Source organism: Vulpes vulpes, chromosome 13, assembly GCF_048418805.1.
Source record: "Vulpes vulpes isolate BD-2025 chromosome 13, VulVul3, whole genome shotgun sequence".
Taxonomy (NCBI): domain Eukaryota; kingdom Metazoa; phylum Chordata; class Mammalia; order Carnivora; family Canidae; genus Vulpes; species Vulpes vulpes.
The window spans coordinates 151459616-151473540 of record NC_132792.1 but is presented as its reverse complement, the minus strand read 5'-3'; the positions used below and the strand labels follow the sequence as shown (position 1 = coordinate 151473540).

Sequence of the window (13925 nt, the reverse complement as noted above, 5' to 3'; positions counted from 1 at the left end):
ATTACTATTTGCAAAATAATGTGATTCCGGGGCTCAAATTGCATTCCCTTGACCAAGGACAACCTCCTTTATTACTTTTTTATTTCCTGGAGGTTTTCCCCGGAGGCTCCCCACCCAGAAAGAGTTGCCAATTCAAGTTGCAGTGGGACCAATGTTGCTTTTTTATACACACGCAGCTCGGGGAGGGGAACGGGCGGGCGGGGGGAGCCTAAGAGCTCGGTCCTGCAAAGACATCTGTTTCTCATCTCCGTTTGCTGTGGCAAAGGAGAAGAAAGTCTTTCTTGCAAAGGGTGGGAAAGGCACAGATTTCTTTTTCTTTTCTTTTCTTTCTTTCTTTTTTTTTTTTTAAATCACACGCACACACAGCAACAGAACTAAAACAAATTAAAAAAAAAAAAAAATAAATAAATAAAAGATTGAGAGAGAAAGGGGCGCGGGGGGGGGGGGCAGCTCCGGAGGTTGCAGAGCGAAGAGGTTCCCGGGCTGGAGCCGAGCGCGTGGGGTCCGGGCTGCGGGCTGGAGCTGCGCCCGCGTGTCCCCGGGCACCGGGAGGGGCGGGGAGGGAGGAGGGAGGAGGGCGGGAAGGAGCGCGGGAGGCAGGGGGCGGGCTGGGGTGGGGGCGAGGGGAAGGCGCCCCGCGTGTGCCTGAGCAGAGGGCGGGCGGGAGAGCGGGCGCGCCTGTCACCTCCCCCGCTCCCGGGCGTCCTGCAGCTCCGCGCCGGGGCCCGCGGGGATGGCACACGGGGCTGCCGGGGCTCGCACGCTCCGCGCCAGACGGAGCCGCTCGTTACCATAACCGGCGGCGGCGGCGGCGGCGGCGGCGGCGGCGGCGGCGGCGGCGCCCCAGTGGCGGCGGCGGGACCTGCGGGACCTGCGGGACCCTCGCCCGCCGCGCACCAGCGTCCTCCGCCCACCGGGCCGCCGGGCCGGGCCCCGCGCGACTGTGCAGCGGCGGCCGGGCTGGCGCCGAGCCCCGAGCGGACCCGCGGCGGCGCGAGCGCTCCGGCCGCCGCCTCCCGGCTGACCCCGCGGTAAGAGCCGGGCCGGGCCGGGCTGGGGAGGGCAGCGGGCGGCCGCAGGGCGCGGGCCGGTCCCCGCGGGCGCGGCGCGCGCCCCCACCCCCCGCGCCGGGCGCCGCCGAGCGGCCTCCGCGGGCGGGGGGATGCGGCGCGGGTGAGCCGCGGAGGGGTCCAGGGCGGCGGTGCCCCGGGGACGCGGGGTGGGGGGGGGGGCGGGAGGGATGCCCCGGGTCTGCCGCCGCGGCGCCGGGCAGGTGGACAGGGAGGGAGCGTGGATGTCAGGAGCGCGCGCCTGCGAGGAGGAGGAGGAGGAGGAGGAGGAGGAAGAGCTGCGGGAGCTGACACCTTCTGTCCTCCGCCACCTCCGCCCCCGCGCTCTCCTCCCCGGCAGCCGAGCGGCGGGCGGCGGCGGCGGCTGCTCTGTCCTCAGCTCACCTCCCCGGCGGGCTCGCCGCTGCCCGCCCGGCCCACGCCTGCGCCTCGCCCCCCTCCCCGCTCCCCTCCCCTCCCCTCCCGCCTCCCGGGCCGCAGCAACTTTCCCGAGCGCCCGGCTGCGGGGGGGGGGGGGGATGGGGGGAGGGGACGGCCGCCCGCGGGAGGTGCAGGCGCTGACCCCGCGCCCCGGCCCGCGCCCCCGCCCCCGCCCCGGGCCGTGCAGGGCGCTCCTGGGCTCGGCCCGAGGGCGGCGGGCGGCGGGGCCTCGGCTGCGGGCTGGAGCGCGGGGCCCGGGCCAGCCTCGCCAGAGCCCTGCCAGCCGCCGTGAGTCATTTCCTTGGAATCCTACCTTTGGTGTTTGTTTCCCTTAGAAGGAAACTTGTTTTAAAAAAAAAAAAAAAAAAGAAAAAGAAAAAGAAGAAGAAGGAGGAAAGAAAGAAAAGAAAGAAAGAGGAATAATGGGTCTTATCCTTCGGGAGAGGCGCACGGCTCCCGCACGGGGGGGGACAACTTGCCTTTGTTCCCAGCACTCGGGGGGTGTTGACTTTCTCGGGCTCCGCTCGCTTCCCCGGGCAGGGCTCGGCCCCCCCACCCCCCGCACCGACCCCGGGGGTGGGGGGTGTGTGTGTGTGCGGGAGCCGGGACGTGCTGCCTGCAGGGGGTCGGCGCCCCGAGCCTCCCCACCTCGGTGTGGAGTCTGGGATGGGGAGCTCGGCCAGCAGAGCTCGGATGCCCGGACACCCCGTCTCCTCCCTGACCCGGCCCCCGCCGCCCTAGCCCTAGCCCTAGCCCTGGCCCTAGCCCGGGGACCTGACCTCAAGCTCCTGGCCTCTCCAAGCTACAGCGGAGAAATGCACTTCCCAGGGCAGACAGGTGTACTGCAGGGACTAGCAGAAAAGGCGACATCTGTCTATTTAGTAGAAGGGCTGAAGGATTTTATTCCACCCATTCAGCCCCTTGCAGCAGCAGCAGCAGCAGCTGGACAAGCTGTTGGGTCTTGCTGAGGACAACGTCCAGGCCAAGGGCTTGATTCCACCTGGGCAGCACATGTAGGGCTGGCAGCATCAAAGGTGCATTGGAAATGTCAGCCTTTTGCTTCTCTTCGTTTCAGTAGTGGAATCAGATCTGGAGCTGCTTTCATGCTCCTAATGTTCTCTCCTTTCCAATGAGAGATGGGGGAGGGGTGGGCAAAGAATGACCAGGAGCCCCTGTTAAACCCTAGGTGCCGCTGAATCTATAGCCATCCTGTCCCGCGTGCCAGCCGCTCCTATTAGCATTACAAGGGCTCCGTGGAAAGAACTAGTCTAACTCATCTGGAGAAACCAAATTGTATAGCCACGCCTTGTAACTTTGCTGGGAACGGTTGCTGGAGAACCATGACATTTTAGCCCTCAGCCTTCTGGGAATGCTTGAGGTGTCATTCTACTACATCCAGTTGGGTGACAAGACAGACCTGCAGGAGCCCAAGGCATAAGAGGTTAGGGCCTTTTTATTTATTTTTTAAACCCACGTGTAGACAAAACACACTTTAACAACCTTCTTTTGAATCCACTTAACCCCTGATGTTAAAAACAAACAAATTTTACCATAAATGTCTGTCTTTGTGGTTGTACCTAATGGTAACAGCACATGAAATTGTGGATTTGAACTTCTGAGCTAGGTGGCAGGATCAAAATGTAAGTCTCATCATACAGAGAATAATGACAGTTTGGATCTGCACATATAATACAAATAGGGAGTCCTGTGAGACATTGGTGCATAGCACTGAACACTCCCAATTCTTCATGAATGTGGAATTCGCCTTCTTCAGACTAGGAGGACTCAACTGGAAAATTTCCAACCCCCCTCCCCAATAATCCAAAGTCCAAAAGCAAGAAAAACTTACAGAAATCAGATATCATAATGGAAAGAAAGAGCCAAGATAAAAGGACTATGCTGTGTTTCAAATTCAAATGCATCCTGATAGGATTTCATATGCTGGAATCAATACTAGCAAATAGAAACGCTTGAAATCCTTAACAGCCAAAAAAGCCACAAACGATAAGTCATTAAAATGGAAATAAACTCTTAGGAACACAAACTAGCACAGGGCCCATATAATGTCCTATTAAACAAAGGTAATTGCTTCTAGGGGGCTTACACACGCCTCACTTTCCTAAGGGGCATGCATTTGTCAACCTCTAGTTTTATGTCATAAAAGTTCGACATAGACCAAAAGCTTGCGTTTTAGTCCCAGAATCCAGCACAAAAGTGAGTGTGAATTTCAAGCTGGAAAATACTGTTGCAGTCCATGAGGGAGGGCTACTGAGAAAAAGCAGCAATTCATGTGCTCCTGGCAAAAGCACTTACCCATACAACTGTCTTTTTATAATAGGGTAAGAAATCAGACCATTTATGAGAGTCTCCCAGGGAATAAATTATCATGAGGTTTGATACCTTGTTTGGATGCCGGGTTTGAGGGGTGATAGACGGAATAGCTTAGTTTATCAAATCAATGTAGTGTAAATTTCTTGATGACTCAAGAGCAAAATAAATGGCATGTCCCACCATTTCCTTTTAGAGAATATTCGAACCTCTCTCTCTCTTTTTTTTTCTTGTAATAAGGTTTTCTAACAAGCCCTTGGCTGCTGCCTCCTTGGAGGGCATTTTAAAAGAGAAAGGGGTAGGTGGTTCAGCGGCCCAAGTCAGCGGGGTCCTCATTCCAGCCACTGACACGGAAGGCCTGGCTTCATTCCTCAGTGAGGTTGGGACAGAATTGAGGATCTGAGGGAAGCGTGGAAAAGGATAGAGTCCTTGCTGCCAAGAGCTGCTCTGTTAGCCAGAGGGACACTGTCACTTCCGTGAAGCTATGTCCCCCTCCCCTGGTGGTTTTCCTTCTTTTACCTGGAAGTGGACCCTGGTTGATGACAGGTAGGTGACCACAGGCTCCCCCTACACCCCACTCGCTTTGCCCTCTCCCCAAAACGTTAGGAGCTGTGTAATTGGGAGAAGAAGCCGTGAACTAGACCCTTAGCGTGTATCTGAAAGACAGTCTTCAGGAAGCAGGCCTGACATCACTCTTCGTGACAGCTCTTTAAATGGCAAAGTGAGCTAGTGGGGGTTCAGGTCTTGTCAAAGGAACTGGCGGTTAATAAGGCGCAGAGGCTCTTCTCTGCTGTCACCTCTGATCTCCGGCCCCGTAGGTCCTTTTGCTTTCAGTAGCAAACCCCTGTCCCTCCCTTGAACTCCCCCTTGACCCTGCTTCGGGCCTCAGTGGGGACCCAGGGGAGCCCGAGGGCCCACTGCAGGAGTGGCTCGCGCCCCGAGCCCCGCAGGAGCCCCGCGGGCATCACCGCAGGCCCCAGGCAAGGGCGTGAACTGGGGCCCCCCCGGGCAGCCGCGTGGTGCCTCCTGGAAAGTTCCTGCCTTGTGTCTGGGCCTTGCCGAGGGAAGAGTTGCCGGCTGCCTCTGGCCCCGAAGCCCTGGCTCCTGTTTAATATTCTCTCTGCTCCGTTGATGTTGTGCTTGGCTCCTGTGGGGCTGCAACTCCCGGCTTGAAACTGGAGCCAATTTTCTGTCTTCATCTTACAGTGTTTTGACTGGAGGCAGATCCAGTTCAGGCCGATCAGGGCTGGTGGAAACAACTACCAAGTGTGTCTCTGTCTGCTTCGTTTTGGGAGAAGAAAGTGGAGGGAGCCCCAGAATGTTGTAGAGCAACCGGCCCTGCGGAAAGGAAGAGGGGGCAGGCGCACAGCCCGAACCCCTGAGAGCATCAGTAGGGATTACGGTCGAGATCTCTGCTTCCCCACCCTATCCTTTTGATTGATTAGCAGAATTCATCAAAGGAGACTCTGGGGGGGGGATTGACCAGAAAATTGATTTTGCCTTATTAATAGAAAGGAAGCGCCAGGGTTTTGGACTTGCCTCTTAGCGGTGCGTTTTCTGCGGGAAGGTCAGGGGGAAAATGTGTTTAGGAGGCAAAAGCAGCTGTCTCCAAGAGGGCTGAGGGGAATCTGAGAACAATAAGAAATGGGATTTTAAAGATCCGCCCATGAAATGCAGATTGCTGAACACAGAAGCTGAGCTAATAGCAGTGAGAGAGTTTGCTGAGGTTTCCTTTGAAAAAATAATAAAATGTTTCAGGGTGAAGGGGAGGACCGAGAAGTAAAAGTTTCCCAAAGCAAAGGAATGAAAATGCCAAGGCCATCCCCTGGCTTACTCTTGATTAGGGCTGTTTTCTTTTTTTTTTTTCTTTTCTTTTCTTTTCCTTCCTTTTCTTTTTTTCTTCCTCTTCTTCTCCTTTTCTTTTTTCTTTTTTTTTTTTTTTTTTTTTTTATAGATCTGAGGCTGTCAGAGATGACTCTGGTTCTGTCCATGAATAGATTCTGCGAGCCCATTGTCTCGGAAGGAGCTGCTGAAATTGCTGGGTACCAGACGCTATGGGAGGCTGACAGCTACGGAGGACCGAGCCCCCCTGGGCCAGCACAGGCTCCTCTGCAGGGAGACCGGGGAGCCGGTCCCCCACTGGCAGGTACTGCCCTTGACCTTCCCCTGCTGCCCTCTGCGGCTCTGCAGCCAGACTAGTGGGCGGGGGTGGTGTCTGGAGCACCCGTCTGAGCTCAGAGAGCACTTGCTCCAGAGACTTCCCAGGCTGCAGGCTGCCTGTGCACCTCTCCTAAGTGAGCCCAGGGCTCCAGGGACAGGACCAGGGGTGATGGTTAAATTGCACTCAAACAGGAGTCCACATGTGCTGCTGCTTCCTGCGTAAGTCATTGCCACCTATATTTTTAAAAGAACCAAACCAGATTTTGAGTTGGGATTTTGGTATTTCACGTGGGGAGCTGCACGGTTCTCTCCCAGCTACACAAGCCCTGGTGAGCTTGACAATGAAATCTTTATCCCATGAGACATAAAGGAATCTGCACTTTGGGCCAGAAGCTATGTGTCTCCTCTTTTTATTAAGCACACAGTTGGCTTTCGTATTCAGGAGAAAAATGTTTTTAAACACAGAAATATGTTCTTCCTGGTTCTTTACTCTTAGTATTCTAAGGTAAGTTCCTTGGGTTTTTGTGTTGTGGTGCTACTTTAAACAACAACAACAACAACCTAAAATGTAAAATAAGTACTCCTTGAAGTTCCTTTTGAATTAAAAGCTCTGTTCTTTAAAAATTAGACCCCCCCTTTAGTTCATGGTTGACACGTGACATGCTTGCGAGAGAAAAAAAGGACGTTGGTTAGCCCAAATTTTGATTTTAAATTAAGAGATTTTCAGTTTCGTAATTTGACAGAAGGAATATTATAACTCCAGTGTGCAGTTAGTCATCTCCTTCCTTATCTACAGCCAGTAACATTTTAGAATTATTTGGTCATTAGTGCTTACAGTTAACAATGTATAAATTTGAGCAGTGGTGTCCTATTATCGTGGATTTAATTAAACAGTTTGAATAAATGCTATTCTCCCCTTTATCAGTTTTGCTATTTGTGCATAGAATTAAGATTCTGATTATTTAGCAAGTGCTGACATGGGTCCCTTTTGCTTTATGATTACTTAGAAATCCTTGCCTCACCTGGGTTGCAGAATTTTGTGTGATAGCAACTGTTAAGACAAATGTTTATTTTTAATCACCACATGTACAGACAAATACGTAGCCAAGTCATCTTCTATAAGGAAATTAAAGGAAAGTATTTTGTTTGGAGAACCTCTGGCAAACCGCATGTCATTTGTCATATCTGATTTATTACCACAGGATCACATTACAGGGGAATTTCAAATCCTATAACAACATCCAAGATCACATACTTTAAGAGGAAGTATGTGGAAGAAGAGGATTTTCACCCACCACTCAGCAGCTGTAGCCATAAAGTATGTTTTTTTAATAGTCATTATTTTTATTAAGAGTTAAAGATACTTTGTAACAGTTGCTTGATCCATTTCCAGAATTGTTCCACCCAAGCAATGAAAACGAGCCACTTCTCCGCAGAGCCATATTAATCGCTGTCACTTTTTTGGGTCCTGTGTTATTTTCACAAGTAGTTGAAGAAAGAGCCAGCAGGAGCTCCTCTACCCAGAAATAACAGAATTATATAATCCAAGCAACATCTTTTTTACAACTGATTTGATTGTTCTCAAGTTGCATTAGTGGTTATGAGCAGCCCGTGTTTTCACGCGTGTGCAGAAATGCGTGTTCTTTCCCGACATCTTCCCCCTCCCCAAGCTCTAGGTCCCACGGCCAGTGCCACTTCTGTGTGTGCCCACCTGGGAGCGGTCCCCCAGGGCTTCTCTTGACCCCTTGGAGGTGGCCTCACTAGCCCTTGAGTGTGCGCACACAAGTAGAAACACGCACTTCGTTGTACATTCATTACGTTTGTTCAGTTTGTTAAAATCTGTAATTCATTCCCTAGAAAAGACCACAGCTGTCTCTTCTGCATGTGTAAGAAGAAAATAGTGGGATCCAGGAAATGCCTGGAAGTATGAAACTGGCCACCTAAGCTTTCCAGATACCAGTTCTTTTTCCTTATGGTTCTCTTCCTTTGCAAACTGTCTACAGATTTCAGCAGGGAGGATATAACCCAGACCATGGTTGTCTGAAGTACAGAGAGGATTTTGGATTTTTCAATTCTTCTTCCTCTCTGTCTCCTCCTCCCCCCTCTCCTCACCACCCCATAGGCTTGTCGTTCAGATGTTGCCTTGACCTTGCTCATGACGACGCTGACAGGCATTGGCAGGTGCTGCTGGGCTTTTCCCTGAATGTAAAGTTCCTGCCTTTGGTTAACCTGGGTTGGCTTCCTTCACAGCCCCTCAGGTCATGCTACCAGGTGGCTTTTTTTTTTTTTTTTTTTAATTTAATGATCTGGAAGAGCTGGTTGCCAGGACACAAGCAGTTTATTTCCTCTTTTCATTTCTGTGTTAACGGTTGTAGCCTTTCCCAGTGGCTGCTGGATTTGTACCAGTCATCACCCACTGGTAGTATCCTACTGCCCAGAAGTGAGTCTTCCCATTTCCTCCCCACCTCTCTTCTCCTGCCTGGCTCTGGAAGGAGGCCTACTTTGGCCCTTCACTGCCAGATCCTGTCGGGCTGAGTCTCGGTTCCTGTTGTCCCTCTATCACGTAAGGGTAATTGCAAGTGTGAAACCCTTGTCTCTCAGAGAGACAGTCCTGAAAGCAACTCTCATGCTCCTGGCCAGGATTTGAAGTAGACTTACTGTGACCTGCATTTTGACATCTTTCAAAAGAGATTTATTGACCTCATAATATGTGAGTGTGTGTGTGTGTGTGTGTGTGTGTGCGCGCGTGCGCACATGTGCATGGGTTTGTATATACACAGAAAAGCACAAGCGTCCTAAGAGTACAGCTTGATGGGTTTCACAAAATGAACATATCCGTGTAACTAGCATCCAAATCAAGCAACAACAGAACCAGCGACTGAGAACCCCCTCCTTGTACCCCTCATTACTACCTCTCTGTCCTCCGGAGAGATTGCTCCCCTGACTTCCAGCAGTGTAGATGAGTGTTTTGTCTTTCTACATTTCCCCCGTTGGACCCTCTAAATGCCAACAACCTGACCTGTCCCCGCTGAGGTCTGCACCGTGACCAGATTCCCAGGTGCTTGACCACACCGTGGAGTCCGGAAGGGTGGATGTTAGCCACATCAGGGATCTTTATGGTTCCCTAAATGAACCCCGGGAGTTGGGGGAACGAGACCCCAGCATTCCCAGATCCAGACACTGCCAAGAAATACACAGTGATGACATGTTGACATGTAATAGTCTATGTCCTCTGAATTCTCTTCCCTTTTTGGATTTTTCAGACCATCTCGATTTTTGAGGAACGAGCCCACATCCTTTATATGTCCTTAGAAAAGCTAAAGTTTATCGATGATCCCGAAGTGTACCTCCGAAGATCTGTCCTTATAAACAATTTGATGAAAAGGATCCATGGAGAAATCATCATGCAGAATAACTGGTGCTTTCCTGCCTGCTCTTTCAATGGCACCTCCGCCCAAGAGTGGTTTATGGCTCAAGACTGTCCTTACCGGAAACGACCACGGATGGCCAAAGAGGAGTGTGAAAAGTTTCATGCCTGCTGCTTTTACCAAGAATGTGGTGGTCACTACCTAAATGGACCCCTTTCTCTCCATGCTAGCGTCGGAAGTGCCTCCACCACTGCCCCGTCTTCCTCCTCCTCCTCCTCCACCTCCTCCTCCTCCTCCTCCCCCCCTCTGCCTTTACCAAGTTGTTCCCACCAGGTGGATTTCGATGTAGGCAGCGCACCTGTTTACAAAGGTGATGGCCAGGTACCTGCCAATGAAATCTTTGTCACTAATGTCAGGTCACTAGGTGTTCAGGAAAAGGCCCCAGTAAGTGATGAGAAAGCAAATAATGACACCAGCAGGGATGGTGGCCCCCTAAGCCATGAACCTGGGGGAAATGACCTTGCTTTTGAGTGCAAAGGCCAATTTTATGATTATTTTGAGACTGGATATAATGAAAAAAGCAATGTGAGTGAGTCTTGGAAAAAGTCCTTAAGGAAAAAGGAGCCTTCACCAAGTAACAAACCGTGCTGTGGCAAAGGGAGTAAAATATGAGCCATCTTTTCACCGAAACTTCTGAAGCATGCACAGCATGATCAATTAGCTCTCATAAATTTTATTTTGAATGGATTTTATAGTTTTGTACAACTGATAAAATTATGCCATGAACATGCCGTGTCGTTTTAATGCCTGGAGAGCAGATTGCATAAAACATCTGTATAGTAGGCATCAGCGAGCTACTTATAAATGTGGTGATGTTCCCAAGAAAACAGTTGACTTAATGCTTAAAAGTATACCTTAGTTGTCCTACAGAAAAGGTCAGTAGATTAGACTGGGGGACAACGTGCCCTTGTGATCTTTCCATAACCCCCCCCCCAAGGAGCCTGTCACTAGCTAAGAAACTGCATCATGTTTGCCAATTAATTAGGTAGTTATTTGGAAAGCAAACCAACATAACCAGCAAAGGATGCCTGCTTCTTCTCTATGATACAGTATTTTCTTTCTGAATAAAAGACCGAAGACAGGGAGCTAGATGAAGTGGCTTCACCGTGCCGTTAAGTACTTGTATTTAACAGTCTCGGGTGACAGATGAAAATAGGATGTAACATAATGAAACACCTGTCTGGGTGCGGCAATCAACAATATGTGTAGAAGGGTAATCCCTGCAAGTTCCTGGCTTGCCTGTGATGCGTGATTAGGCAGTTAGAGAGGTGTTATACAGGGCGATTTTTGGTGCCTTACTTTATCTTAATTTTTGCCAACGTGAAAATTAAGGATAAATCAGAGTTACAGCAGGGATTTAACAAACAGGAAAAAAAATACACAGGGTGGATCAATATTGTTTGGAAACCGTTAACTTCGAAACTATTGTGTTCAACTTTTGATTCAACATCTCTATTCTTCCTTTGTTTTTGATGCCCAATTGCTTTTGGATTTGGCATTTTTAGAAAGGGATGGGGGAAACAATAGAGCTGTTAGAAACCAGCACTAAGCTGCTTGAGCTTTTCTATGGCAACGGTCCGTTGCTGGGGTTTGGGTTTTTTGGGTTTTGGGTTTTTGTTTTGTTTTGTTTTCTTGTCCAATGAAGTTCATGAACCAGTGGCATGCATTATACTTTAATCTGTTTTGCATCATTTCACTCGTTTAGATTATAAAAAGCATGTGGTTTTTTATATATGACTTTTGCTGTTGATTAAGAAGCACAATGTTAATAAATGATGTGGTGATCAATGAGGTTTTATCTTAAAGAATGTAAAGACTTTAGTTTTTGGAAAGTTATTTTGGAGAAATGGGACTCAGTTGGCAATAGCTACCATGTATTTGGTCGACGTTTTTCTCAATGATTTCTTTAATTTGTACGTTTGCAAGAGTGTTCAGAGTGCCCCTCTGACCGTCCTTCCTTCCACTCCAGCCAACTCCTCCTGCTAAACTGTATTCCAATTTCCAAGGTTGCTAATTGACTAGGGCCTCCTCAAACAATACTTCACGGGAACCAAATGCCAAACGGAGGAAATAAGTAAGTCCTCCCAGTTTCTCCAAGATAAAGCTTTTTTATTATTGCTATTAATATTAAATATAGGTCTCATTCATACAGTGTATGAGTAGGATCATCATTTGGACAATGTCCACAAGGACCAATTTTTAAAACATGTTCTTGTGTTATGGCTAAATAGTCTAGTAATGTTTTGTCCTTTATTTTCAATATTTGATAAACATTTGATGTTGAAAACTTAGATGATAGATGCTTGTATATGAACGTGTTGTAATAAAGTGAGGTTTTCTTGATATATATTTATTAAAACGATCAAAATTCATTATGATTTTATTTTAATGACTATCGGCAATGTTTCTCTTTTCTGTTGCTCTTTCTCCTTTAAAAAATTCAAGAGGTCTGGTGGGCAGTGGCCACACAGGAGTTTTCAAAATGAAAGACTACTTTAAGAGGTCAATCTGACAGGTGTTTTAGAATGATCCGAATGTGTGAGTTTAGATTTCTGTGGATTAGGAGGCCAATGTTAATAAATGATGTGGTTGGTTATCAAGAAGGTTTTATCTTCAAGAACAGATTCATTTTTGCAAAGTTTCTGACAAAAAAAATAGCGTAACATACTGGATGCATCCTAGCTGATTGCTTTATGAAATGTCAAATTGTCAAAAAGATGACCCAAATGTAAAAAAAAAAAAAAAAAAAAAAAAAAAAAAAAGATGACCCAAATGTCAATGGTTGAAACAGCTATAGATTATGGCTGGTGGTTTTCCAAACAACTTTGTATTAATGTTATTCTTAGAGGCTAATATTTGATAAAGGGAGAAAGCTATTTGGAAGCTTAATTTGTCAAAAGTAGCATTCTTACTATGAATGTAATACATCCTGGAGATTTTTTTTTTAATTTATTTATGATAGTCACACACACACAGAGAGATAGACAGAGACATAGGCAGAGGGAGAAGCAGGCTCCATGCACCGGGAGCCCGACGTGGGATTCGATCCCGGGTCTCCAGGATCGCGCCCTGGGCCAAAGGCAGGCGCCAAACCACTGCGCCACCCAGGGATCCCCTGGAGATTTTTTTTTTTTTAAGATTTTATTTATATTTATTCATGAGACACAGGCAAAGGGAGAAGCAGGCCCCATGCAGGGAGCTTGATATGGGACTTGATCCTGGGACTCCAGGACTCCAGGATCATGCCCTGGGCCAAAGGCAGGCACTAAACCGCTGAGCCACCCAGGGATCCCCATCCTAGAGATTTTAAATATGAAAGAGATGACATCCTTTTGCTTCTTAGAAGTCCCTAGCATTATCAGGTAATGTTTCTCTTGATGGCCAAAGCTGTAAATGACGGAGTTGATGATTTTCCACAGCACTCACCTGAGCTGTGGGCCCAGGCATCTGCTCAGCAGAACCAACTGGAGCTTCTAGCTGGACAACTGGGGCTTTGAATTTGCATTTTTAATTCTTAGCCATCAAGTTTTTGTCTCTAAGACATTTCTAGCATACCGAGAGACATACTCCTCCCCCCACCCCTTAAAAAGCCCTAAGCACCCATTCAAATAAAAATGTTCCTTTTGTTGGTATGAGAGCTTTAGGGCCTTTTATGTGCCTCCATCACCATTTCTACTCAGAAGATAATCAGATTTTTCCGGAGTGGCCAAGGCACAGATGATAATTCTACTAACTGGGTTCCATAGTTCTGTCTCAGAGATTGGTAAAACCTAAGACTCTCTTCACCCCACACTCTGTCTACCCACCTGGAAGTAGCACCTTTTCTCATTGCTGTGCTTTGCTTTAAGGAAAACCTGATAGGGCAGATTCCAGACTTCTAAAAGTTAAATGAGGGGAAATCTTCACTTAAGAAAATGGCCCAGCTCCCCCCAAGAATGCCTTTAATTGCTGCTCCCTGAGGCATCTAGGTGCACCTCATTAACCAAATCATTAACCTTTGCCTCTGGTCCTTCCCCTCTGAAAGTGGTGATTGTAGAAGACTGTCTGGCAGAGGCACTTTAAAAGAACACAGATATCCTCAATCATATGCTTCCACTCCTAAAATCCTATTATTCCTTACTTCACCTTGAAGGGGGTGCCAAAGACAGGATTATAAGCGGCCAGGATTTGGAAAGAAGGTAGAAAAACTCAACTGGTGGAAGTGAGTATCTAAGGACCAGTCACTAATTAGGGTAAACCATGCGTCTTTGGCATGATCTTTTAAGACAATAGAGATTTTGAGCATTTTGTTTCATATGGCCTGAAGCAAGTGAATGTACCTTTATTTTCAGAGATCATAGTTAACTCCATCAAAGCAGGCCTGCCCACCCCTCCAATCATGAACTTGTTTTACAGCTCCGCTTAATGACTTCCTTTTGGTGTATCTAGAGAAGAGCTGGGAACAACTTGCAGCAGACATGGGCGTTTAAGAGATGTCAACCTCACAATAAATATCAGACAAGGATATAAGGATTCCTAT

At 48.4% G+C, this 13925-nt stretch overlaps 1 protein-coding gene across 2 annotated transcripts; it reads left to right on the top strand.

Annotated features, from left to right (window-relative positions):
* The first annotated feature begins 936 nt into the window (after positions 1-936).
* SERTAD4 (SERTA domain containing 4) lies at positions 937-11778 on the top strand. 2 transcript variants are annotated; one of them, XM_072733342.1, is made up of 4 exons: positions 937-1031; positions 5773-5964; positions 7181-7296; positions 9242-11778. In XM_072733342.1, exons 2-4 carry the CDS (start codon positions 5790-5792, stop codon positions 10016-10018), a joined length of 1068 nt encoding a protein of 355 aa, XP_072589443.1. In that variant the 5' UTR covers positions 937-1031; positions 5773-5789; the 3' UTR covers positions 10019-11778. The 2 variants fall into 2 exon arrangements, with proteins under 2 accessions (XP_072589443.1, XP_025838089.2); XM_025982304.2 differs by lacking the exon at positions 937-1031 and having other exon boundaries at positions 4048-5964.
* Positions 11779-13925: the final 2147 nt, after the last annotated feature.